The sequence below is a fragment of the Protomyctophum bolini genome (genome assembly GCF_963924005.1).
Source record: "Protomyctophum bolini genome assembly, chromosome: 20".
In the NCBI taxonomy this organism is placed as follows: Eukaryota; Metazoa; Chordata; class Actinopteri; order Myctophiformes; family Myctophidae; genus Protomyctophum; species Protomyctophum bolini.
Genome location: NC_137881.1, coordinates 25,955,808 through 25,982,805, shown reverse-complemented (window position 1 = coordinate 25,982,805; position 26,998 = coordinate 25,955,808). Strand labels below are relative to the sequence as shown.

General features: G+C 41.6%; 3 protein-coding genes across 8 annotated transcripts; 2 read left to right on the top strand and 1 right to left on the bottom strand.

Annotated features, from left to right (window-relative positions):
* Positions 1–875: 875 nt before the first annotated feature.
* On the top strand, positions 876–13,990 carry LOC308335101 (RNA-binding protein 4.1-like). Of its 6 annotated transcripts, none has more exons than XR_013965973.1 (6): positions 876–951; positions 1,428–1,853; positions 2,134–2,794; positions 4,276–4,378; positions 4,506–4,616; positions 4,968–5,380. XR_013965973.1 is itself a non-coding variant. In XM_080792087.1 (4 exons), the coding sequence occupies exons 2-4, from the start codon at positions 1,445–1,447 to the stop codon at positions 12,889–12,891; spliced, it is 1,068 nt and encodes a 355-aa protein (XP_080648213.1). In that variant the 5' UTR covers positions 876–951; positions 1,428–1,444; the 3' UTR covers positions 12,892–12,912. The 6 variants fall into 6 exon arrangements, 3 of the variants coding, with proteins under 3 accessions (XP_080648213.1, XP_080648211.1, XP_080648212.1); XR_013965974.1 differs by having other exon boundaries at positions 4,276–4,382; XR_013965975.1 differs by having other exon boundaries at positions 4,276–4,616.
* Positions 7,423–8,423, bottom strand: tifa (TRAF interacting protein with forkhead associated domain). Its single transcript, XM_080792088.1, has 2 exons — positions 8,299–8,423; positions 7,423–8,160 (listed from the first exon to the last, which is right to left on the bottom strand). Exon 2 carries the CDS (start codon positions 8,139–8,141, stop codon positions 7,530–7,532), a length of 612 nt encoding a protein of 203 aa, XP_080648214.1. The 5' UTR covers positions 8,142–8,160; positions 8,299–8,423; the 3' UTR covers positions 7,423–7,529.
* A 5,296-nt stretch (positions 13,991–19,286) lies between the features above and the next one.
* On the top strand, positions 19,287–23,177 carry LOC308334925 (dynein axonemal heavy chain 10-like). Its single transcript, XM_080791821.1, has 4 exons — positions 19,287–19,832; positions 21,167–21,286; positions 22,420–22,565; positions 22,699–23,177. The coding sequence occupies exons 3-4, from the start codon at positions 22,464–22,466 to the stop codon at positions 22,843–22,845; spliced, it is 249 nt and encodes an 82-aa protein (XP_080647947.1). The 5' UTR covers positions 19,287–19,832; positions 21,167–21,286; positions 22,420–22,463; the 3' UTR covers positions 22,846–23,177.
* Positions 23,178–26,998: the final 3,821 nt, after the last annotated feature.

Here is a 26,998-nt window from a genome sequence, read left to right as displayed (position 1 = left end):
CATGTGCAAAGATAATGGTCCAGTGTAAAGACTGTGGGAGCTTAATTCATTGTGTGGACAGTTGTCTGATTGCATGTGCATTTTGCACTACCTCTCCTATTCTGAATCAGTGGTTCTCAAACATTTTAGAAATAGTGGGCTGTAAGTTTTTTCATTGTACTGTGCATGTCTCCGTAACACAATATACAGTTGTACATTTTGATTTAAACCCGTCCACTATAGTACTGAGCAAATTATTTATATTAAGATTTTGAGAAAGAGAGGAGAGATACATGACAGGAGTTAGATTCAAACTTGGGCCCTTTGACTTTGTGCTGTATATAGTCGGTACAAGATCTTAACACAATTAGTTTAATCATTAAACGAATTAAATCAATGGTGCTTGGTATACAAGTAAAATTGGTGCACTTGCAATAGACCAAGGCCTACTTCTCAATTACAGCCTACAGTAGCCTACACAAGTAATGCAAAACACGAAGCCCAATCTAAACAAAGCAGTTAAACAATATACTACTTTTCTACATTTTCTATGTGGGGTATTGTTTAGTCACCTTTAGCGACATCTGCTGGCCATTTCAATACACCACAGCATTAATGAGACTACTTCGCCGTACGAGCCATAGTTTTGGGGGGCGGGTCGAAAATAGCAGATGTACAAGCTCACCACGCGTCACATCGTGACGCGACGTGAGTTTGTAGATCGCTATTTAGATTTGCATAATCAATGACGCCACAGGAGCGGTTATTTTGGGGCGTCCGAAAAGTAAAGATTAGACCGCTGATTGGCCAGAACGTTTGACAGACATATCTACCGAGCAATCACACTCCTTAGACTGCTACACAGCTTCCGTCTCCTAAGGTCCGCTGTGTGACTGCTTGTTTCCTGTTCTTCGTCTCGAATCGTCTGCTCTCCGTGCCCGTGGTATCGCGCGGGCCTTTAGTAGTTAGTTGGTAAGTGATGTTATCCTAAACACAGTTCTCTGACTTTCTTTTACATGTATTTGTTTGAACATATTTACGGTCTGCGTTAACACATGCGTTGTCACGACACCGTGCTGATTTATTACGGATGGGTTAAGAAACGCACGATGTTAGCACAGTATGCTAACATGCTAATCATTCCACCGGTGCTACAGCAGCTTGTCCTGACGACGCTGACAAGGAAGTGCAACTGTCTGCAACACGCGATCTTGGAGTTTCGATTGTTTTCAATATTAGTTGTCTATGCTTTTCTATCAAAGCAATTATCATTTTTATAATTTACATTTACGTTAGGTCGGCCTGTGTTGTACTACTCACTCTATCCCAAATTAGTTTATTACTTTCTATTTCGTGATCATGACGTTGTAGCAAAATCACCATTGGCTGTCTTTGAATTGCATGTATGTATCTATTCATCAGTTTAATTTCCCTTTTACTTGCCTCAGGGAACACTGGAGTCATAATGGTGAAGATTTTCATTGGAAACCTCGCTCAGGAGGCTGAGAAGGATGAACTTGAGGCTCTTTTTGTAGCGTATGGCACAGTGACCGAATGTGCCAAATATAAGAACTATGCCTTTGTCCACATGGAAGACCGCAAATCAGCCACCAAAGCCATCCGGGAGCTTCACCTCTACAAACTGTATGGCAGGCCCATCAATGTAGAGCCGAGCAGGGGGAAGAACCAGGGCCCGGCTAAGCTCCACATAGCCAATGTGGAGAAGGGCTATGATGATGAGCTCCGTGCTTTGTTTGAAGAGTATGGCACAGTCACAGAATGTGCTATCGTTAAGAACTTTGCCTTCGTACACATGCTCAACTCGGATGAGGCCATGGATGCTATAAAGGGCTTGGATAACTCGGAGTTCCAAGGTAAGTGAAAACAAAGTTTGATTGATTTATTAACAGTTTACAGTACATTTCAAGCACAAACTCAATACAAAGACTGTTAACTGTGAGTGGACGACCCAATTAAGCATTACACTTGTTTACAAGAGGGTCCACCATGTTCAATTCATCAAAACATTTAGAGACGTACAAATAGACACTTCTATATAGTCAAAGAACAGAACAGGAATTCATCATAATGGAAGCAAAAAGGGAAAAGAAACATACAGTGAAGTATTCGTACTGATAATTTGTGCCCTTTCAGGTAAACGCATTCACGTTCAGTTGTCAAAGAGCCGCCCCCGAGGGGGACCACCAGAGATGGAAGATTACGGACCTCCGATGCCAAGGGGAGGTTATTACCCTCCTCGCTACCCCAACGATAGGCCAGAACCACCGCCCTACAGAGGCCGCATGCCCGGTGGCTACGATGCCCCACCCCCTCCACCTCCCCCCCAGAGGAGACCCGGTCCCTCTCCCTACGGAGAGCGTCCGTCTCCCTACGGAGAGCGCCCCTCTCCCTACGGCGAGAGGGACCCCTACGGCGCACCCATGGTTGATTACTATGAGAAGTACAGGGCTCGTCCCTACGGCGCCCCCGCCTATGACCGTCCAAGCCCCATCCCGCCCCCTCCTCCGCCCTCGGGTGCGGTAAGAGACCACCTCTCTGCGGCACCCCGTGACCCGTACGAGCGACGCCCGCTGCCCCCTCCTCCACCGTCTTACTACGGCCGCGACAGAAGCCCCCTCCGACACGCCCCTCCTCCTCCTGCCCCCGCAGCCGGTAACGGCTACTCCTATGAGCGTTCCCGGCTGTCTCCAGTGCCCAGGCCTCAAATGTACGGACCGCCCCGTCCCTTTGGCGACAGGGTCCCTCCACCACCGCCCCGCTATGCGAGCTACTAAGAACAACGGGAAAATACAAGGTGAGATGCAGTACCAGCAAGGGTGGTTTGTGGCCTTTTCGTCATTTACATTGATTATACATTCTGATGGGTCGACGATATTTAAAAATAAAACTGACGTTTATTTAAATCATAAGTTGAGGCATATTCTCGCTTTAAACTTTCACCACAAGATCAGATGTCTAATTTTCGCACCTGCTCCAACTAAGAAATCAATTTAAAAAATATATAATAATCAGCCACTGCTGTGCTGAGTCTTAAATATTGCTGCTTTAATTTTTTCGAAGATGAGACTTGCGCGAATCTTTTTTTTTTTTTTTTATAGTAAAATGAGTAAAACGCGCTCCCTGACATGTGTGGTTTGCTCTCTTTCCAGGTTTAGAATATGACAAGATCGTCGTCGTCTGATGATGCACGTGGCGCTATACCCCCCCTAGTCTACGGCGGATTGCGTTGCGTTCGCCTGAGACTAACTGGAAGATACTGTATTGCGGACAGACCCGTACTTAAAAACAAAATTCCATGTCTTCGATTCACGTCTTCTTTTGAGCTGTTTTGCCTTTCTGTCCTTCTGCTTGTTTGACTGTTCAAGTCCTTAAACTGTATGTGCAGTGTAGGCTGCTGGTATAGGTGCTTAGTCCATATCAGTTTGACAGTACTGTTGATGGCCAAAAATGTATTTCTCTCAATCTTACGCTAAATGGAATAACATCTGAAAACTAAACGCATTTTGTAGCATACTCTCATAACAAGGGAATAGTTAATTTCGTTTCGTATGCATTTGTGTAACTTTTGTAAAAAAAAAAAGAAAGGAAAAAAAGAATTAGATACAGGTGTGGGTCTGCTCATGAGACGTTCTCCATGAAAGGACTTGCTAATTTCCAGTTTAGCACGTCTTTTAATTTCATATCCTTTGTGTGATATCCTCCGTAATATCCTTTTTGGGTGGTAAAATAACCAATCGTTAAGATTTGCGCCGCATGTTAGCATGACAAATCAAATTTCCAGTGTTTTATTTTTACAGTTTGTGTTCATTTTTCTTGCGACTATAGAAACCCTATAGCATCGTTTGTTTGATTTTATTTTCTTTACAGATTGCTTTTGATTTCAAAGCTTTTTAATAAACGAATATAACCAAAAACGACGCTCAAACTCTCAAATCATTCCTCGTTTACTTTATTGTAAAATTTGCTGAGAGGCGATGGGTAACAATCTGAAGATGCTAAATTCCCAGTAATGTAAAGGCGTTTCAAACTAATTCGCTATGTATTTGACGTTATCTTCTACATCCTTGTAAATTCATCCTGTTGCTGTTTGAGTTTTGCGAAGGCCCATGACTTGCGACGCCTGATGTAACATTTGCATTCTCCATCTCGGCCCCTCAATCACACTAGATACAATTCCCACATTGCTTTTTTGTTTATCTTAATTTCTGTCTAGTCTTTGATTACATCCCAACATGAATTTAGTATTGGTGTTCTTAGTATTTGTGCTTTTTGTAGGTTATTAGAACCATGATCTCTGCATAATGTGTTGTGGACACTATGCCGGAGACAGCCACATCATGGTAAGTGGCCGCCAGGTGACGTGCAGCTTCCTGTTAATGTAAGTAAGTACTACCTCGTATTTGGACTCTGAAGCATACCAATTGGTGCAATGAGCTTTTCACTTGAACCACTTCTTTATTTGCATGTATTCTTTACTCTGGATATAACCTTTATTTTCTCCACAGGCCTGAGCTAAAGCAGCTAGAAGGAGAGCGGACTATCATCGTTCGGTTCTTAATGTTGCAGGCTAATGCGATGACTCCCTCAGGCCTACGTTCGGCTCCCATGTTTGAAAGGTAATGTGTTTATGCGCCCATTATATCCAGTACCTCATTTACAAATGTTGGCTCCAGGGGAGAAAAAACAACACAATATTAGGATATCCCTAAACCTAATCCCAGACTTTTATCTAGTCTCATATCACCATAATTATATATTGAAGTGTCATACTTGCATCCTTGTTTAGGCAGTGTCATTCAGTATGGTGAGCTTCCATTTCCTCACTATTATTGATACAACTGTGGAAGCAGATAGATTATAGACCCCTGGAGGATTTTCTCCAATTGATTAAATTGTTTAGATTAACCAATTTATCTCCCTGTGTTCCCGACCATCCAGTATTAATCTGCCTTTTGTTCTTTCTGTAGGTAATGGAAGTGGTCTTTCCAACAGGCAGAGGACACGGCCCATTGGACGATAACCAAAGAAGATCCGGCTCCTCTGAAATTCCCACTTGGCTATATTCATGTGACAAACGCCAAAATAAAAAACTTAAGTAAGTTAAAGTGACAGCACCTCAATTTAATTATCTTTAGCCAAAGAACTAACATTCATCAAGTTATTTTTATGGTTATTATTAAGTCAAGTCCTACACGAATTACATTATAGCTACTTGTTCAACTGAGCTGACTGTAAATACTTGAACGTTACCCTGAACATAATTACCCAGTTATGATATTATTTGGTGTTGAGACTGAAGCATAACTTAACTATATGAAATGAACTCTTGTGTAATGTTCAGGTAGTGTAATAATCATTTTGACATCACTGTCCAGTACAATCCTCAAATAAAACAATTGAAAATTGACATTCCAATGTTTGTCATACTGGCTTTATCATTTGAATTAGTATTGCATAGTCAATACTCTAATACTGCTAATGTGTATTACTGAAGTGAATAGACCCACTATGGTATACACTGCTACATGTTATTGACTACATAATCTACTGTAAAATCAATGTAAACAAATGGTGTTGGGAAAAGTCATAGGGTCTGATCCACCTCATCTTTCATCTTCCAGATGGCATTTTTATGTACTTTTTGTATTATCTTGGCTACTTGTAGCCATTGGTGATATTCCCCTCACCCATGTGATCAATGAAGTGGATCTAATTCTCTTCCCATTGTTTTTAGGAAGTTGCCTACTGTGTCTTTGGCCTACCTCAGCCCTTTCAGTTTCACCCCTTTTGGTGTGGAGCGGGAACCCCCGGTGTTTAAGCATAAAGTTATACTTCAGCTATTGAAAAATAGCAGATCTAAAAGCTCATAGCGCGAGTGCTGCACTACGAGATTGTAGGTCTGCTATTTTTCAAAAATGGCGCAAGTCTTTGGAGATGTGTGTGTGTGTATATATATATATATATATATATATATATATACGTTCACAGTGAACATTTTTAACTAAAATCTTTGCTTTTGGGGGTCCCTGGAACAACATATTTTCAGATGGGGGTCGGCAGCCAATTACCACATTTTGCGGTCCTTGACATTAAATATTGAGCACCACTGATATAGAAACATGAGGTTTTGATTGATTGTTGAACGATTTAGACTTTTTTATTTTTATTTCGACGTCGGGCCTAAATGGGTGGTCATCCAAACAGTTTCCTATATTCTAGTGTGTGCAAGCACGCTTTTATTTATTTATTTGACAGGGCTAGCCAAAGCAAAATTTAATCTGTAGTTCCTGAGCAGGCTCTTAAAAAATGAATGATACAAGAAAGTGTGTAGTGTGCCAGCACACAACACCATGCGTTGATGCCATAATTATGTGCAAGCACCCAACACTATAGCCATACAAAAACACAATGCAATACAGGAACGGATCAACTGCAAATTGAAGTGAAAAATGACACTGGTGATGAATACTAAATAGTGACTCATGATTACAGATTTGAATTGTTTTTAGCCACCTTTTCAGGCTGAATTACACTATGCATTGTATGTGCTGTGTCAACGTGAGAGAATTAGGAAGTGTAATTTATTTGCTTCCCCCAATCCCTCTTAACTTTTGCCTCTGGCATGTTTTTTTATTGGCATGCATTTTAATAGTTGAAATTTGGTTGCTTTTTGCACACCCTCAAGGCAGTAGTGGCTTCAGATTTCATTTGACACAAACTAGAAGTTTCTATTGAAACTTGTTGCCTAGACTGCACTAACTCGCTCTTGCTGCACCTGTCTCTCCTGAAAAACTGGCTTGTGTCTAGTCTAGAACATATGCATGCCATGATGAAACCCAAACCCACGTTTATATATTTGAGCTGGTGGCACTGGCAACACTTTGATCTGTTCTGCTGGTTTTTATTGTTGTCCTGTGGCTGATTATAGAGGAAGGGCCGGTGCGACCGTGCGAGCACATGCATTTTATAGCATGAATTTTATAGCAAGATCTTAATCTTGCTATAAAATTCATGCTATAAAATGCAAGACTATACTCTGTGCTTTGTTCGACTGTGTAACAAGGAAGTAGCCTACGGGCTGAATAACTTGAATTCCTGATAAAAGATAAGACGATCCAACCTTGTCTGGGAACATGAATTGAGTCTAAAGATCTTAAAGTTGGTGTAAATAAGAAATAACAGTACAAAAACACCTGGTGAACTTGTCATACTATATAATCAAAGCGGTCATATATCAGAAATTAGAAGATGCCATGCAAGTTAACCTATAATAATTAGGTTGTTTAATAATCTATGGTATGTACACAGGCACATGGATATACCGGTATAGGCAACAATGATACAGTCCGGGTTAAACATTGTTTAACTATAGACTTGGACAACTCTTCATGTCTTATGAGAAGCATTTTGTGGTATGTACAGCTCATGAGCACAACCTAATAATATAATCACAACAGATAAACAAATGGAACAACTCTTAACTGTATCTAAACCCTTATGATCAAATAAAAATTGATAGATTAAAAGGCTCAGATTTGTCCAAGCATAGAATCTGTGTACGGTAAGGTCTCGTCTGTCTCCAGTGGTCCTTGACTTCTGAGCTCTGACGGGAAGTCGTTGGTCAGACAGTTGCATGAACCTGTGTCCTCCATAACTGGAATCATACTTGGCACCTCTGTGCCCATCTCCCTGGATGGAGGCGTCATCAGCACTTCAAACTCCACTTCAAAGCTTGCACTCGCCTCGCCCGACACACGGACGACCAGCACCTCGTAGTCCAAGAACCGGATCAGGGCTTTGTCTGGGAGATCCTTCCTCTCCAGGTAGCCCAACACAGACCCATCGACATACACCCGTCCCCTCTGACTCAGGTTCTGGAGGGAGAAGCGCATCTCAGAATCGTTCGGCTTGCGGTAAGCCTGGAAGGCCAGCTGTTTTCGGGACACCCGGTTATCATCCAGGGTGAAGGTGCACGCCTGCCCATCACGGCCAATCCTCAGCGGGTCTTCAGCCTGGCTCTTCTGTCTGCTATCCATCGGGAGTAGGCGGTAGAGTCCTCTGGAACTCTGCTGGGGGTGGTACAGTTTGATGTGCAGACAAGTCGGGAGATATTCTTCGGTGTCCATTGTCTGAGATGTCATAATTAATGTGACTGTGACTCTGTGAGCAAAAAAATAAGATAAATAAAATAAAGGCATACGTCACGCGCACTCAAATATCAAATACAATAGCCTGTATAACATTTACTAGCCTACTATAGGCGTTTATTATATGCCCGTTTTTTCCTTAATAAATTACCTTAATAAAGTTGCTTTAGGTGACGCCGCCGATGTTTAATTCACCAGTCAAACGGAAACGGAGCCAAATATCACCGAGCGGAGCGCAACCACCGAGCAAAGTCTATGAGAAAGTAACGGTGTGTTGTCCTTGCATGTTGCACCACTGTTTAAATTAAGGAAACTACGCTCTTTCGTAATCAGAGCTCACAAGACAGGAGTTGGGGAGGGGAAGGGGAGGGACGGTACAACATTCTGGTACTTCCCAGATCTTCAAAGTGAAAGTCTAAACAAATATAACTCTATATGACACAAAGTCGCGCTTATTTTGGAAAACAGCCGACTGGGGAGATATTTTATTAATATTTCTTATCAATTAAATTCAAATGGCTTTATTGGCATGAGAAAACGCGTTTACATTGCCAAAGCAAAAGGCACAATACAACAATACAATCAAAAAAAATGTATACATTTGAAAGACTTAATCTTCAATAAATCCATTTCTATAAGAGCATGATCCAGGAATACACTTATCATGTCGCACATTGACCCCTTCAATATAGGCGTACCTCATTATAATGATCGTCATTGTTGGTAAGACAAGATAAAGATAAGATAAGACAAGATCAAATGATTAACTGTTTTATTTCTCTATAGACGTGACATCATCGTACCTAAGTTATGCGGGAACGCCCACTGAGTGGCAAAAAACTACTTTCTGGCCTTGACATTCCATTCATCCAAACAGAAAAGTCCTGTCTTTAAACAATGTTAAACTCACCAACATTGCAGCTGAACGAAAAGCTTGAATTATCCTCTTTCTATCTGCAAAGTTTTTGTTTCATGAAAATCCACCATAGAAACGTTATGAGCTACTTTCTGTCAAGAAATGCCCTGCATTTGGTTATTTTTGTGTCAGAGTTAGGAAGTGCTTGTTTTCAATAACACAACATTTTGCTGCCTCCTGCATTGTGTGACATTTAGAAACAGGACGGTTGAGTGATTTCCAACGGCTTCCAAACTCCAACACTCCATGCTGCTCAATGTTTTGCCACTCAGTCTAGATGAGGGGGGCGTGTCCTGATGGGAAAATCATGCCTGTGAATACTCTATTCATTAATCCCAATTTCTGATGAATAATGCAACTTGCAACAACAGATCAGTGGCTAAACACAATACTTCAGCACCTTCTGAGTGATAGCTGATTCATGTTTGAGCATTGATTGATTGATTGATTGATTGATTGATTGATTGATTGATTGATTGAAAAAAAAACAAAAAACTATAGCCTACAAGGGGATAAAACCAGAGAAAGCACTAAAGACTTGTTTAGGCCTACATCAGGCAGGGGAGGATTATCCAACGGGCCTGTTGGGTCCAGGCCCAGGGGCCTCTGAGCTAGGGGGGCCCCTGAGAGCCTCCGTGTGACCACGTTGCTGTCACACGGAGGCTCAAGTTTAGGGGCCCCCAAATTATGTGCAAAGTTAATTACAATTATTACCTTTGAACTTTTTGCCAGTAATGGGCTTATCATGTCAATAAAATAACCCCAAATGTCCTAAACCAGTGGTTTTCAACTGATTGTGAATGAGGGGCCGCCACCCTGATTTAGAATCAACCTGGGGACCACTGCTGTGTTGGGTGGGGATATACAACAGTTTGCAGAATTACAGTACATTTCAAGCACAACTCAATACAAAGACTGTTAACTGTGAGTGGACGACCCAATAAATAAAGCATTACACTTGTTTACAAGAGGGTCCACCTTGTTCAATTCATCAAAACATTTAGAGACGTACAAATAGACACTTCTATATAGTCAAAGAACAGAACAGGAATTCATCATAAAGGAGGGAAAAAGGGAAAATAAACATATAGTGAGAGGGGGAAAAGTTGGAGCGATTGGTGCAGCCAGTGTTTCAGACAGACATTCATTCAGACAGACATTGAAGTGAATTATAGTATGATCATATGATGATGATGATGATATAATATAAATATAATCTCTAGATTCTCTACTCTAGACCTGAACCGTGCGCGGGTCTGTCTGTCTGGCGAGAGGGAAATTATGTGTATCCAAACCTACAGTCTATCCAAACTCGCGAATCGATGACGTCACATGGGCGGGCAGATATCAGATCCCCCACCCCCCACCCACAGTATAACCAAGGATTCAAAGAAGGGTACGAACGAAACTCAACCAAACGCCATTTTTCACAGAGAGGACGGTCACGAACGCAGCGGGCGCGTTAAAGGTACGTGGAGGTTTAAAATGATACTAACACGGTTCAAGTTTATTTCAGAACAGATCACAGCTTCCAGACACCTGTAGATTATTAATGAATCATCGAAGGAATGTTACTATTTTGTCTTTAAAACGTGCAGAAGCGTTGTTTAACCGACACCGGCAGCATGCTGCTGCTCTTGTTAGCATAGCTCGCTAAACCGGCTAACTTAAAATGAACGAGATGAGCTATAATGGTTTTATTTCCTGCAAATGTCTAATGTCCATTTTGTCGTTTGCAACACACCCGAGCACGGATTGAGCAAAATACTAATATAAGTACGTATGCTGATGGTTTATTAGATTGATTCTCTTCAATTTAGATACCCATCATGTAGCCAGTTATCCGTTTGGACACAAAGGCCTACTAGGCCCTTGTTTGCAATCCACTGTTGCAAACAGTCCCCACGCCATTGAATCGGCATTGGATGAAAATCAGACGCATTTTGTATTATATAATCTAATATGATGTAGGATTGCCACAACATTTATTTTTTACATTTGATTGAATGTTTAGCATTCTGCAGAAGACGCACGGGGAAGTACATTTCAATACAAGGTCTGCTAACAGGATTTAAACCCAAGAAAATACTATGTATTGTCACATGATCACAGGTTTACATTGTTACATGACTGTGAGATTATGCGCATGCTCTATTTTGTGGTTGATATAGTTCTATCGGGAGCGTACCTATGTTCCCCAGGTTCCATGTTCCCCACCATGCAAAAAAAATGTTCTTTGTTCCCCAATTAGAATAAACCAAACCTAACCTACTCATTTTAGTAAGACTAAAAGTGTTTTAGCAACATAGTCTTTAGTAGCAAATTCTGATTTATACTCAGTCTTTGAACATTCCATTGAACTTTAGGCCTGCCTAGGCTACTTAAACTAGGCCTGCCTAGGCTACTTAAACTAGGCCTGCCTAGGCTACTTAAACTATCTAGTCTTAGCCAACTAAAAGTTAACACTGGCATAAAATAACACATAATTGCTCAGATTCTTCCACAAAGATTGCAAAAACAAACATTCTTTGTTCTGTACTTATACATACACTTGTATAGTACAAAACACTGTAGTCCTTAAACCAGAAACCAAAGTTAACCCTAAACCCTAAGGTAAGTGGGGAACAAAGAACCTGGGGAACATAGGGATGACTGCGTTCTATCGGCTTCACTAACCATAATGCTTTTTCTTGCCAGATCCATCACAATGGTCAAGATTTTCATTGGTAATCTCCCCCGGGAGGCGGACCAGGACGAGATCCAGGCCCTGTTTGCAGAGTATGGCACCGTCACGGAGTGTGCCATCATCAAGAACTTTGCCTTTGTCCACATGGAGGACCGTAAGGCGGCCACAAAGGCCATCAAACACCTGCACCTCTCTAGGCTCCACGGGACACCGATCAACGTGGAGGCGAGCCACGGGAAGAACCAGGGCGCGGTCAAACTGCACGTGGCAAACATAGAGAAGGGCGCCGACGATGAGCTCCGTGCTTTGTTTGAGGAGTACGGCACCGTCTCAGAATGTGCCGTTGTCAAGAACTTCGCCTTCGTGCACATGGTGAACTCTGACGAGGCCATGGATGCGATAAAGGGTATCGATAACACAGAGTTTCAAGGTACTGGGCGTGTGTTGAAATGCTGATAGCGGTTGTTTGCGTTTCACAGATGCATGTTATCTAACAGGACTAACTGCTGAACTTTTTTTCCCCCCCCTTTCTTTTCTTAGGGAAACATATTCATGTCCAGATATCAAAGAGCCGACCCAGATACGACGAGCGGGAAGACTATCCCCCCGGCCCGGAAGACGGTGGATACTGGCCTCGTTACCAGACATATGAACCTCCTCCCTACATGAGGGGTCGCCACCCTCCCCCGGGTTACCCTGCACCCCCCCCGCCACCTCCCCCCCCTAGACGTGCCGTATACCCAGAGCGTCCTTATGAGAGGGAAGGCTATGGAATGGTAGATTACTATGAGAAATACAGGGCCCATCCTTACGGCCTCCCCTCAGGATATGATGACAGGCGTGCGGGCGCCATCCCGCCCCCTCCCCCACCCGCAGGCCGTTTAATGCCAGCGCCCCATGACCCGTACGACCGTCGTCCCCTCCCTCCGCCCCCAGCCGCGCCGTACTACCCCCGAGACCGTAGCCCGCTCAGGAGGCCTCCGCCGGCGCCGATGGCCCCGCCCAGTAACGGGCACGGCTATTCCTATGAGCGCTCCCGTCTCTCCCCCGTCTCCAGGGTCCCGGCGTATGGAGTACCCCGTCCCAGGGATCCCTATGCAGAGCGGTTACCCCCACCGCCACCTGCCCGCTATGCTTATTAAGAGCGCCCCTGCCGTGCGAATCAAGGTGAGAATAGGTTCGATCAATGGTAAATGTCAACCTTGACAAAGATGACGAAGGATTGATCATACAGGTCCATGTGACAGATCCTACTCTTGTTGTTGGTGGGCCTCTGCTTGCGCTGGTGTGGATCGCATCGAAAAGCTGTCAGTCTTCACTGGGTTCACACTAGATGCAGATAAACAAATTAAACAGACGGCACGACAATTGCTTAATAGTGTGCACGACTTCCGAATGGCCCAATCAGTTATAATGGGTGCCAAGTTGCCGAACTCATCATGCTTCTATGTCGATTGTGAACCCAGTGGTAAGGTCGGATGGGAAATTCGAAGTTAACTGGCCACTCAGTAGACCTCTTTCTGTACTGACTCATGAAGCAAACTACACGTAGAGAAGTAAAATTCTAGCTAGTGAGCACAACGTGCCTTTGGTCTACATCGCTGCAGACACTTGACTTGTGTGATTTGCTCTTTTTTCAGGTTTTAACTATCTGACAGGATCGTCGTTCGCCTGCGTCGCCTGCGTCGCCTGCGTCGCCGTCACCTGATGCACGTGACTCTATGACCTCCCCTCGTCTGTGGCTGAGCGCGTTTTGTTCCCTGCCACGCTCACAGGAACTCTAATGCCCACGTCTATCATTTTATTTTTTAAATTAAGTTTTGGGACTTGTCTTACACTCGTTTTTTTTACCCCATTGTTATACTTTGTCTTTGTGCTGTAGCTATTTTAACTCTAAAATCGAAATCTGAGCAAGGCGTTTTTTTTACCTTCTAATTAGTGTTTTGATGTGTGACATGAACTTAGTCCTTACAGTTTTAAGCGATGTGAAGAACACGTCATTTTGATGACGTTTAAATTGATCATGTCAAACCATTTCATGTTTGGTACAAAATCTAATTTGCACGTTTCCATCATAACCTCGATGATTATTGATACATAAACCTGCTTTTGGCAGCATTGTAAAAAAAAAAAAAGACTTACTAGATCAACTTATGTAGGAAAATAATTGTTTGACTACAAGGCGTTTCAATTGTACCTTTCCTTGTCAGACCCATGTTTTAAATAAATACCCGAGCTGTACAGTGATGTTAATGTTACTGATAGATGTGCTCCAAAACCATGCTCATCGATGACCGTAAAACGTTGACTTCCTCTTCCAGTCGTATACTCCGAGTCTCTCGCCTCTACGGTAAATAAACCCTTGTAACTGTTCGACTTGAAGTAAAGAATAATTGACTTGCCATAAACGCTGCGTCGATTCCTTAAGTATCACTTTCCTGACCTCTCAAACACCCCACGTTTGTCACTTATCTACCTCCATTTGTAACGTGTCCGTTTCTCTACCATCGTAAATATTGCACTGGGTTATGACAGGTGGAGAAGGGCTTTAGTGTTTACCATCCCCTCCTGTCCACTACTGTGTGTCATAGTATTCTGACCAGCCTACACTAGTGTCTGGCGAGGCCTATGGGCCTTCTGAAACCACAGGTAAGTAAGGGACTGATTTGACAGTAGGTTATGGCTGTATTTATGTATTAAATCTGTCAAGAATTTAGGTCTATTTACACCAAGCACTATAAAAAAAAATATATATATATATCTATATTTGGAGTTGTGTGGACGCTGCTATCCACGGAGTTGGAGCGATTTTGTTATAGTGCTGCTTGGTGTGAATGGCCCTTTACACTTGCACTTGTTGAATGAGAAGCTTATGGGTTGGGCTGGCATTAAGACGGGGAAGATTAGATATAGTCTTGGGACTATAGTGTACACAAGTCATGCATGTTTTAGTAAATGTTGGTGTAATACAGATCTAGGTTGGTATTGACATGTGAGTGTTTCTACTTCATGACAGGTTGAGTTCCATAAACATACAGAAGCACAATTGTTTTTGTAGCCTATACATCTTGCAAGAATAAAATATTTTAAATGCATATTGCTTCTTATTTGTATAACTGTCAAAGGAAATGGGTGACTATATGTGGCACATTAAACAAGCATAAGTATTGCTATCTTAATGTAAATTCTCTTACATCTATAAGACACTAAAATGAGTGTGAATGAATGTTTTAGAAATTGTGGTATGGTTTTCAACAACTTCACAGATACTGATCATCTTTATATTAAACTGAAATGGATGTGTTCTATTGAGGTGATCTATAACAAAGGGGACAAAATGATTTGAAAGTCGAAAATTGGTTATTGATGCTTATGCTAGATATTCAATGTCTAGGTTATGGAATATCATGGCCACTTGAGATTATTCTGACTACAATATCAGTTCTTGAATTTAGTCTTCTGTCTGTCCCCACCACCATCTACGTTTAGCCTACCGGCCACTGATCTTATCCACTGTGGCAACAAGTAACCTGGGGTCCTCGCAAGATAATGCTGAAATCTATGGAAGAGGGTACTTATTTTCCTGTCCATCATTCTATGGTTTATAAGCAATTAATACTAAGGCAACTAAATAGTTACTTCTAACAGCAGCTACGCTTATTGACCGAGGTCCCCCTTGTGTCTTCTCCCCAATATTTGAGGTTCATATGGTTAAATGCCATCAGTCGAGGTGATATAGGCTACTGTAAATATCCTCAGTCTAAGGCAAGCAACCTCAAAGTCTTGTGAGACAATGTTAAAACGTTCTGAGTGGCCCCTTTATTTCATCTGAGAATTGCATTTGATCTTAATGTCCCTAATTACAATAAGAATGAGTTGGATGACCTTGAATTAAGGGTCGCAATTTATCCGTTTGTGGTCTCATTTTATGAAATGTGATCCATGTAGTTGCCCATAATGGCCACCAGGGGAGGGGGCTTGTGTACTATGTTCTTTGGCAAATCTTTGGAAAGGCCTCATCAACATCCTAACCTACCCTTTTAAAGTTATCGCCATTCTAAAGTACTAAGTTTAAATAATATACTGGTAATGTGGGACGAATCACTTGTGGTAGCCTACATGGTATATCTGTGGAGCTTAGTATTTCGTATAATCAAGGGTGAAGATGATAGATAAAAGCACAGGGTAGAACACAGGTGGCTGTCCCACTTGGCGTTTTTCGGTGTAAGTATGTAGGACTAGTAGCATGCCAAAGTTTGTGCTATTGCCATTGAGAATGCATTGGGCGTTTATAGTAGTTCATGGTTTCAGGTGGCATAGCCTATTATAGCATGTAATTTGTCGTCATTTTGGAGGATTTGAGAAAAAGATGAAAATCCCGAAATAGGCCTACTATAGTTCATGGTTTCGGACAGCATACTTTCTAAATATGTCTTATTTTGGGACACTATGTCAGAGCCAGGTCTTGAACCTGCGGTCTCCTGATTCCCAGGCAGGCTCGTCTGTACCCATGAGCCACTGTGCTTACTCAGAAACTACAAAACATTTCAAAGTAAAAACTTCCAGCATGTGTCTCCACAGTAAGCTAAAAAGTAAAAAGTGTGAATGGAGTTTCTAGGTGAATGTGATTTTTGAGTGCCTATAAAGCTGCCATTGAGCCCCATATTAAATGTCTCAAATTTGAAAGCACTATATTTCTAAAACTATGACACATTTCAAAGATTCCTTTTCAGGCAAACATGTCCACCCTAAGATGAACCTAAGTAGGCTAGAATGGGGTTGGTAGGTTTAAGTATGTAGGACTAGTAGCATCCCATCGTTTTTTTCATTTTTTTCAAATCCTCAAAAATGATAAAAAACGGCGTGCTATAGTATGCCGTACGATATGGGCTATAGCCCATGGTCCAAAATGATGAGAAACGAGGCTAACTTTTTTTTTCAAAATTTCAAAAAACATGGGCTATAACCCATAGTTTTTTTTTTTTTTCAAATCCTCCAAAATGATGAAAAGTGGCGTGCTATAGTATGCCATACGATATAGCCCATGGTCCAAAATGATGAGAATCGAGGCTAACTATTTTTTTCAAAATTTCAAAAAACATGGGCTATAACCAATCGTTTTTTTCATTTTTTCATTTTTTTTAAATCCTCCAAAATGATGACAAACGGCGTGCTATAGTATGCCGTACGATATGGGCTATAGCCCATGGTCCAAAATGATGAGAAACGAGGATAACTTTTTTTTTCAAAATTTCAAAAAACATGGGCTATAACCCATCGTTTTTTTTTTTCATTTTTTCATTTTTTTCAAATCCTCAAAAATGATGAAAAACTGCGTGCTATAGTATGCCGTACGATATAGAATGCTATTGTATTTTATCAGGAAAATTAATTAGTGAGGACCAATTATATTTTAATTATTTTTTGCAATTGCTTGCTGTATAGCCTACTTCTATGTCATGTGCTCGGTGTAAAAAACAATCAAAAAAAACATTCGGGGTTCGGAGGGTCGGTGGCCCAGGGGCCCTTTATCTCTAGATCCGCCTATGCTCATTGTGCCGAATGTCCCATTTCAAGTTTTCAAATGTATAAAAACCTTTTCGAAAATAGCAGCTACAAGCTCAAACAATGCGCCGCATTGCGAGCTTGTAGATCGGCTATTTTCAAATATGGTCAAAATGTATGTGGGAATCCAGGTGAATGGGTGCACCTACTGCACCTGACCTAGTCACATGACCAGCAGGAAGCACAAAAGTCTTGTTCCTCCTAGTTGAGAACCATTTTGCCTCTGCTGCAGGAAATGGGGTACCCTCTCATGCAGGGTGAAGGAGAAAGCACATGGTAGGCCTTGTTTGTTGCAGCCAATGTTGCTAATGGCTTTTGTTTGGTTGAGCACATGCCACTGTTGGCCATATTGTTCATTTGTGCACTTTAGTCTGTTTCCATGTTGTCTTGTTTGACCTTAATAATCAAATGTTCCCTAGGAGAGCTTTATTATCTTAGTATCTTGCCTCACTGATTATTGCCCTAATGTTTTATTTATAAAATATATATTTACAATATATATATATTTATTTTGATTTGTTTATTTGCTGTGTGCTGGCTGGGAGCAAACTATCTAAAAATCTAAAGCTTTTAGAAGCCGTTGTCCCATGGCCTAATGTGCAATGATTGGGCTGAGGACATGGGTGCATACTGGGCCATAGCCGCAATTTGCAACTCTAGATTTTTTTACAATTGGCTGAATCTAGAGTTGCAATAACCTCCATTGACTTCCTATGCATGGTTTTGGTTTTGCATTGGTTTGTGACCTCCTGGTCTTAAATTACGTTAAACTCACCAACATTGCAGCTGTAGTCCAAGCTTGAATTATCCTCTTTCGATCTGGTGTCGCTTGTTTATCATAAAAGTCCCCATAAAAAAAGTTATGAGCTACTTTCTGTCCAAAATATTCCACAACTATTATTCCGAGCCGCCATCTTGGATTTTTTCAACGTGCCATAAAACAAGACGTGAGGGGGAGCGCTTGTTTAATAGAATCTTACCTGCGCAGGTAAGACACCCAAAGAAGAGGCCGACACCCTAGGGAGGGAGGGACACTATTAAACAAGCGCTCCCCCTCACGTCTTGTTTTATGGCACGTTGAAAAAATCCAAGATGGCGGCTCGGAATAATAGTTGTGGAATATTTTGGACAGAAAGTAGCTCATAACTTTTTTTATGGGGACTTTTATGATAAACAAGCGACACCAGATCGAAAGAGGATAATTCAAGCTTGGACTACAGCTGCAATGTTGGTGAGTTTAACGTAATTTAAGACAAGGAGGTCACAAACCAATGCAAAACCAAAACCATGCATAGGAAGTCAATGGAGGTTATTGCAACTCTAGATTCAGCCAATTGTAAAAAAATCTAGAGTTGCAAATTGCGGCTAACTGGGCCATATTGATTGATGTGGTTTAGATGTTGCTGCTATATGTACTTTATTTGCTTTTGGTATGGTGTATTTATCTTATTTTGATGTTTAATCTGCTGTGTACGGTTAGTTTAGAGGCCACAGTAGGCGCGTGGGCACAAACTGGAAAGACTTGTGGACAAGCTATGCCTCATCTGTGAGACCTGACACTTGTATTTATTGTTTTCATGATACATTTTATTTATTGGCTCAATGTCTCCATTTGATGTTTAGCTGTAACCCTAATCCTTCTGTTGGGAATGATAGTCCCTTGTATAGATAGCAGGTAAAAGCGGTAGTGACTGAGTCAATTCACATTTCCGTCTTCTGCCGATCAGCTTCCACCACCTCCTCTACCATTTCCTTCTACCACCACCTCCTAATACCACCTCCTTACACCACCTCCTTCTAACATCACCTCCTAACACCACCTCCTTCCATGATGTGGTCCGAAGTTCCACCACATTGTGGTGGAAGCTGATCTGATGTGAAATTTAGAAAATATAGGGATGTGCCGATGAGACATTTTGGCCGATATCGAGATCTGATATAATTAATTGCTCTTATGGCCGATAACCGATATTACCGATGTCGATATGATCTCATTCTGTATTGAAAAATTATAATAATTTTGTCCATTCTGAAAAATACATCTAACGGGGTAACTGCACTGCAGGCTTAGGCAAGTCAGATTTAACTTAAATACTTTTATATTTAATATTGTAGCATTTTTTTTGTCATGGTATATAAATTATGTCAGATAATATAGTATTCACAATTATATCATTATATTGTAATGTATTTGCCTGTAAAATTGCTTGCTCTGGCTAGTATCTGTCGGTCCTTTTAGCTACATGTAAAGTGTCTTGGGGACTGATCGGTATGATGCTGGTTGTGTTTCCCATCAGTGTGGCTGTTATTAACACTGTACAGACTCACGGTCCAGTAAGGCCTGCCACTAACTCATCGTCCGGGGAGACACTCCCCGGAGTTTATGTCTCCCCCTCTGCAGGTCCATGGACTTCTATTATGGACCCCCAGCTGCCTCAAGAGTGTGACCGTGGACCAGGCCTCTTCATGGAGCCAGCAACAGAGTGCCTGCCTGCCTGGAAATAGTCAAGTATCATATGTAAGCTAAGAACCTAACTGTTGAAATGTCTATGTAATGAAACTTGACATACAGTAGCAGTATCTATGCATAGAGTCACACAGATGATACCTGAGGAAAGGGGCTGGTCATTTGTGTGCAGGCCAAGACAAGCACACTGGAAATACCTGTGGACAAGTTATGCCTCATCTGTGAGACTGACACTTGTCAGTGTCAGTCTGGGAAGAGTCATTGTCATTGTTTTCATGATAAAGCTTTTTTTTGGAGCAGTATCTCTCCATTTAATGATGTTAGCTGTAACCCGGAATGATAGTCCCTTGTATAGATAGAACGTGCAGGTAAAAGCGGTAGTGAGTGAATTCACATTTCCGTGTCTTCTGCAGATCAGCTGCCACCACCTCCTCTACAATTTCCTTCTAACACCACCTCCTAATACCACCTAACACCACCTCCTTACACCACCTCCTTCTAACACTACCTCCTAACACCACCTCCTTACATGATGTGGTGGAAGCTGATCTGCAGAAGACATGTGAAATTTAGAAAATATATGTAAAAGTAATTAGGGATGTGCCGATGAGACATTTTGGCCGATATCGATATCCGATATAATTAATTGCTGTTATGGCCGATATTACCGATGTTGATATGTCATTCTGTATTGATTTTTTTAATGATTTTGTCCATTCTGAAAAATACATGTAACAGGGTAACTGCACTACAGGCTTAGGCAAGTCAGATTTAACTTAAATACCTTTATATTTAATATTGTGAGCTTGTAGATCTGTTCAAGCTGTTATTTTGGGCTTGTTTATCTGTGAAGACAGACCGATTAATCAGACCGATGAATTATTCGGTCTAATTGATTCATCGAACCGATGCCGATTGATCTAAAAACAACTCAAATTGGCCGATACCGATGTGTTTGCCGATTAATCTCCCATCACTAAAAACATGGAGAAAAACAGACACCTTCAATGTTAACCATATAAGTGTCAAATAAACTTTATCATGAAAACCTTTTGTTATGGTATATCAATGTCAGATGATATTATTGTGAATATAATAATGATATAATATTATATTGTAATGTATTTTCCTGTAAAATTGCTTGCTCTGGCTAGTATCTCTGTCGGTCCTTTGCTCTACATGTAAAGTGTCGGTATGATGCAGAATAGGGAGGTTATTCAAGTTTTTTTTAGCCTGGGGGTGGCATTTTATATTCCCTGCCCCCTCCTCCCTTTCCTCCCCCCCCTGTGTTTCCCATCAGTGTGGCTGTTATTAACACTGTACAGACTCACGGTCCAGTAAGGTGTGCCACTAACTCATCGAGTTTTTCGTCTCCCACTCTGCAGGTCGATGGACTTCTACTATGGACCCCCAGCTGCCTCAAGAGTGTGACCGTGGACCAGGCCTCTTCATGGAGCCAGCAACAGAGTGTCTGCCTGCCTGGGAATAGTCATCAAGTATCATATGTAAGTGAAGAACCTAACCGTTAAAATGTCTATATAATAAACTATGCATCGATACTATACAGTAGGAAAGGAGCTGGTCATTTGTGTGCAGGCCAAGACAAGCACACTGGAAAGACCGTGGACAAGTTATGCCTCATCTGTCAGACGGAAACTAACATTTAATGTTTTCATGAAAAAGTTTATTTATTGGATCTGTGTCTCTCCATTTGATGTTTAGCTGTAACGGCTAATCCTTGTGTTGGGAATGATATTTGAGTGTTGTATAGATAGCACGTGCAGGTAAAAGCGGTAGTGAGTGAATTCACATTTTCTTGTCTTCTGCAGATCAGCTTCCACCACCTCCTCTACTATTTCCTTCTAATACCAACTCCTAACACCACCTCCTTCTAAGGTTGGTGGAGGGTGTGTAGAGGGGTGCAGGTCTTTTTTCCGACAGCATATTGATCCGAAACCTCTAACCGCAAGCACGGGAGCAGCGCATGTCGGACCATCGCTTTTTCGCATCGCAGCGCAGCGCATCCGCTGCGGAGCGGACCGTTGCCCCGTCGGCTAGAATGCTGTCGGAAAAAAGGCCGCCTCCCGTGTAGAGCCCAGGATCACATTAGATGATTGACACAGGGGTGAAAAATGGGTTACAAAATCGTGGGATAAATAATATATTAAAAAAGAACACACATTTTATTTTACCTTTAATATGTCTAATCATTTCACATTATAATATTCACATATTCTCATCTTAAATATGGGGCCAGAGCCCCTATGTGTCGTCCGTCAAATTGCAGATGGACAGAGAGACTCTTCCAGACTCTCAAATCATTTTAGTATGAATATCTTGGAAATATTGTGTGCCTGGTGATGATTGGGTCCAGTATTTAGTTCAGTGACCACGGAGCTAAGGAATGGATCATAAGTTGTGTTCACGTTCACTCTCCCATTGGAAATGAATTGACTCCAACATTATTCCCGTCTCCTAATAATGTGTCCGCCCACCTCACTCAGATACGGGAAGTAAAGCAAAGTTGGACCCTCTTGCTATTGGCCTCTTGGGCTCTAGTCTAACTAAATTGGGGAGAGAAAGGGGTAAAACAAATGAGAAAAATATCACTGAAAGTTTGGTTTTGCTTTGTTTCTAGGTTGCTTTGTATCTGGTTTGTATCTGGAGGGAGCAGATTGGGACATGGAGAAAGGCTGTCTGGTAAGGAGTAAGCCCAAAGCTCTGGTAGTCCAGCTGCCCATCCTCAAGGTCATCCCCATAGAGGCACACCGGCTCAAATTACAGGTGCAGACCACAGGCACTCACTGTATATGTATAGATTTATTTATATTTCTATATTTATGTTTGTTCGTGATTTCCTCTCCTTCAGAGAAATTCAAAGCGTTGGGAATAATGTTGTGGATGTTTTGTCCCACAGAACACATTGCGGACACCAGTGTACACCACGTCCATGCGTAGGAATGCGATGGGCGTGGGACTGGTGTTTGAGGCTGACCTGTTTACCACCAAGCACATCTCCCACTGGGTGCTGGAAGGCGTCTGTCTGTGCCTCAACTCTGACTAAACACAGCACCCCGTTCCATGTAACTGGCCATTCCGTGTATGCGCTGCATTAACACTTTCCCCGGCCCATTCACGAGTTACACAAGTTAATTGATTGTAGAACAGCTTCCCTCCCAATAACAAACTGTTAATGGTACTGTTGACATTGACGTCTGCATGGCTCATGGGTGGAATAACGGTAATTAAAGGACCACTTTTCAACCTATCTTCATATAATAGGTCCTCACTAATAATCATGATAAAATGGCACGATTGTTTTCTACTCCGCCTGTGTCTCATAGGAGGGCTGTGGGCAGTTTAGAAACCGTCTTCCAGTGACATCATCATTAGGCAGATTTCTTTTTAAACAAGATTTTTTTGCGGAGGGGAGAGGGGATTATTTTAGTGTGTCACTAAAGTGGTGTATTTCAAGCTTCCAGCTTTCAGGAAGAAAGCAAAAATACACAGGGAAAACATAATTTGCATATTATGACACACCAGGTAGTCTATTAGAGTAATGTTAACTCCATAGACACAAACCATTTTGATTTTATATTGCTCCTACAGATTTTCACATCTCTGTAGTCATGTGGTCTATCAGATTTGTTGGATTCCATTCCAATTGACTATGATTGTTTTTCAAAGTTTGGGTGAGGGACTAGCACTAAATGCCAGAACCATGTTGGACCGATCAGCGAAAAACTTTGCACGCACACTCCTAGTAGGCCAAGAGAGAACCTCTACCCTAAAATCCAGCATGCCCTTGCCTCCAAATAAAATGTAAAAAAGAATTGTGTTTGTTGTCATAATTTGTCACGACAAGAGTTGGCTTTGTACGAGGCTTAAAAGGTTAATACTTAATACTTTTTTAAATGTCTATGAGGAAAATGAACAGAGAATAGTAGTGGGCGCGACTGCGACACTACAGTCGTTTTTATGGTTTGCACCAATAAAGAAAACCAAATATTTTTGCACTATTTTACAGAGTTGATAGTATTGATAAATAGCTCAAGATAAGCATGTGCAAGACAACGTGCAGAAAAGTCAAGGGCAGACACTTCTTTGAGCGATTTTCTTCGACATACTACGGTATGTTGTTTTTCATGGTTTTCGACGATTACATTTTTTTTTAAAATCATGTCAAATGACATAGGCTACTATAATATGTTGTTTTTCATGGTTTTCGACATATGTTATAGCCTACGTAATATATGTATACATGTCATTTTGGTGGAAAAAGTACTCCATTGTTTTACTTAAGTAAAAGTACCAATACTGCAATTTAGACCTACTTTGTTACAAATAAAAGTACAGAATTGAAAATGTACTTGAGTAAAAGTACAAAAGTATCATCAAAATTTCAAAATGTGTAGGGCCTCACTCACACCTTTCGATCTAGCATACAACATTGTATACTTGTACACTTTCGGCTGCCCCCCTCCACCTCATCTACTATACAAGTGAAAAGGTGTACCCATACTCATTCTTCATGCTCTATCTCCGACCGAACCACACTTTCACCACACATCTCTATATGCAAAATAAATTCGCCACCCTCCCCGAACTGACATAGCCTATTTTTTAGCCGTTCAAGTTTCTTAGTTACTCTGCAAATATTACTTTTATGAAAATCACGATCGAGCCAGCAGATAAACGGGTGCCACAACACGCCGAGAAACAAGGAATTTAACCACGCTACTTGCATACACTGCAACTCGCTTACAATTCGCAAACCTGGCAACACTGCCTGCCTCTTACGTCACCAGCTCTGTTCCTCCTGGCCTCCGTAGTCCGTCGCGCTCACAATCTGTCGCAGCCATCTTGCTTTTCTTTTGGATGGGCGAGTGGACATTTAATGCTAATAAATTAATTATAGGTCCAGCAAGCAAATCATGATGGTCTGATTGTGCTCAATAGGTCACAATAACATTCCGAAATTAGGTGTTGTGTTTTGTATGGCATTTTCCCCAGTAGTAGTTGCATATCTATCTCAGCTTTTGCCTGATAGCACACATGCTAACGTCAGCAGCCATAGCAACATACAGTGTGCGCAGACATAACATGAGTTGTTTACAACACAAACACACGGCCTTTTAACCACGCAATACACACAACAGCTCGGGAGTTATTAAACCGAACGTGGACGCTGTTTCAGTGTTACATTTGCTGCGCATATCGGAATAATTGTAACGGCATGCATGATAAATGTAACAACGCTAAAAAACACCATTAAACATATCGTTTTCAGCTTAAAGCTATTACATTTCATTGAAGCAACTCCTTAGCATTGTTTTCATACCATGGATGTGATAAGATAATGTATCAAACATAAGGGAAATATTAAATAGCATCGGGTGTACCAGTTTGGCCATTTCTTTTTTTTCAATGGGGCAATACATTGATTAAACAAACGTTTGATTGATTGAGTTGTACAACGTTATACAACCCTAAACTAATTTTAGAATACACTACACAATACAATACAATTTTAGAACATATTTTGCACGTTCCATTTTTTTACTCAGAGATCCCTTTAGCTACACATGTCATATTTCCAGGCAACGGACCTACACATGTCAGCTACCATAAACCACTTCAAGTTATTAGGACGAAATAACTGACAGGAGTGACGGTGCTGTGCTGTGAGTAAACTAATAGGGGAGAGCCGCCAAGGATGTAACATTTTGCACGTTTCATTCTTTTACTCAGAGATCCGTTTAGCTACACATGTAATATTTTCAGGCAACGGACCTACACATGTCAGCTACCATAAACCACTTCAAGTTATTTTTTTGATAAAACAGGTCGGGAGTTATTCAACCGAACGTGGACGCTGTTTCAGTGTTACATTTGCTGCGCATATCGGATCAATTGTAACGGCATGCATGATAAATGTAACAACGCTAAAAAACACCATTAAACATATCGTTCTCAGCTTAAAGCAATTACATTTCATTGAAGCAACTCCTTAGCATTGTTTTCATACCATGGATGTGATAAGAAAATGTATCAAACATAAGGGAAATATTAAATAGTATCGGGTGTACCAGTACCAGTTTGGCCATTTCTTTTTTTTCAATGGGGCAAGTACCACACATATACTCCAGGTGTAAAATTAGACGCATTTTGAAGGTAAACACTTCAAACTTCAAACTCCTGGCCACGTAGAGTACGTTGCTGTACACATACTGACGCGATGGCGTCATGGTGGCGTTGACCAATCAAGATATAACGTCCATGTTACAACCGTGAAGCGTTACAACCTTGGCGGCTCTCCCCTACATTTGTTACTAACATTAGGTTGTGGCGAAGTAGACACGTGGCCAGCAGATACTGTGTTTTGGACAAACAGGCTAGGTATTGGTGTTGATTTGGGTCAACTGGACAAACAGCGTGGTGTTGTTTTGTGTCTGTGTTTGTGTTGGAGCGCCTCAGTGTGGCCGTACAGGTCATGTGCAACCTCTTCCACAGAGAGATGGAGACACTAAATCTCAGCTGGACAAACATGTTTGCATGCATGCATCGCTGCCTTGCATGCTGTGTGCTACTGTTGAGTCTGTCACTTACTTTGACTGATTTATGGCATTGTCTTTCTGTTAAAATCCAACTATGTTAATTTAAGAACTCTGGGCATATAGGTCATTGTTTATTCACTGTGCACACGTGTAGCCTATTGTATGTCAGACTGTATGTCTGTCCCACAGTCACAATCCTTTAGTACTTAGGCTGTGGAAATATTCAGGACAAAACAATGGTACATTTCCAATAACCCATTCGTTACTACATGTGGAGTCAACTCCCGCCATTTATTTCTTCCCATAGTGCGTGGCAAAGTCGCTCTGGGATGAGTGCGCGCGTAGCGCGCACGAAATTCTAGTACTACACAAATGTTGTGTCAAACCATATGTGACTCCCATTGGAAATGCATCGCATAGCTTGCATCAGCTATACATCTCATACAATACAACAAGCATACATCAGTCTGTTGTAAAGGTGTGAGTGAGGCCTAGGGCCTGAGCCTCACTCACCTGTCTGTCTGTCTGTCTGTCTGTCTGTCTGTCTGTCTGTCTGTCTGTCTGTCTGTCTGTCTCTCTCTCTCTTTATATATCTCATCCAAGTTCCACCACTCGTGCCTGTGTGCGTGCGTCACTCTATGCTTGTCAGTATGCAGTTCC

Bases quoted from the DNA above. Each gene is read 5' to 3' on its own strand.
- LOC308335101 (XM_080792087.1), top strand. From the start codon at position 1,445: ATGGTGAAGATTTTCATTGGAAACCTCGCTCAGGAGGCTGAGAAGGAT. The intron at 1,854-2,133 runs GTAAGTGAAAAC...GTGCCCTTTCAG, and splicing joins GGATAACTCGGAGTTCCAAG to GTAAACGCATTCACGTTCAG. The intron at 2,708-12,806 runs GTACGGACCGCC...CCCCGTCTCCAG, and splicing joins CCAGTGCCCAGGCCTCAAAT to GGTCCCGGCGTATGGAGTAC.
- tifa (XM_080792088.1), bottom strand. From the start codon at position 8,141: ATGACATCTCAGACAATGGACACCGAAGAATATCTCCCGACTTGTCTG.
- LOC308334925 (XM_080791821.1), top strand. From the start codon at position 22,464: ATGGAGAAAGGCTGTCTGGTAAGGAGTAAGCCCAAAGCTCTGGTAGTC. The intron at 22,566-22,698 runs GTGCAGACCACA...TTTGTCCCACAG, and splicing joins CACACCGGCTCAAATTACAG to AACACATTGCGGACACCAGT.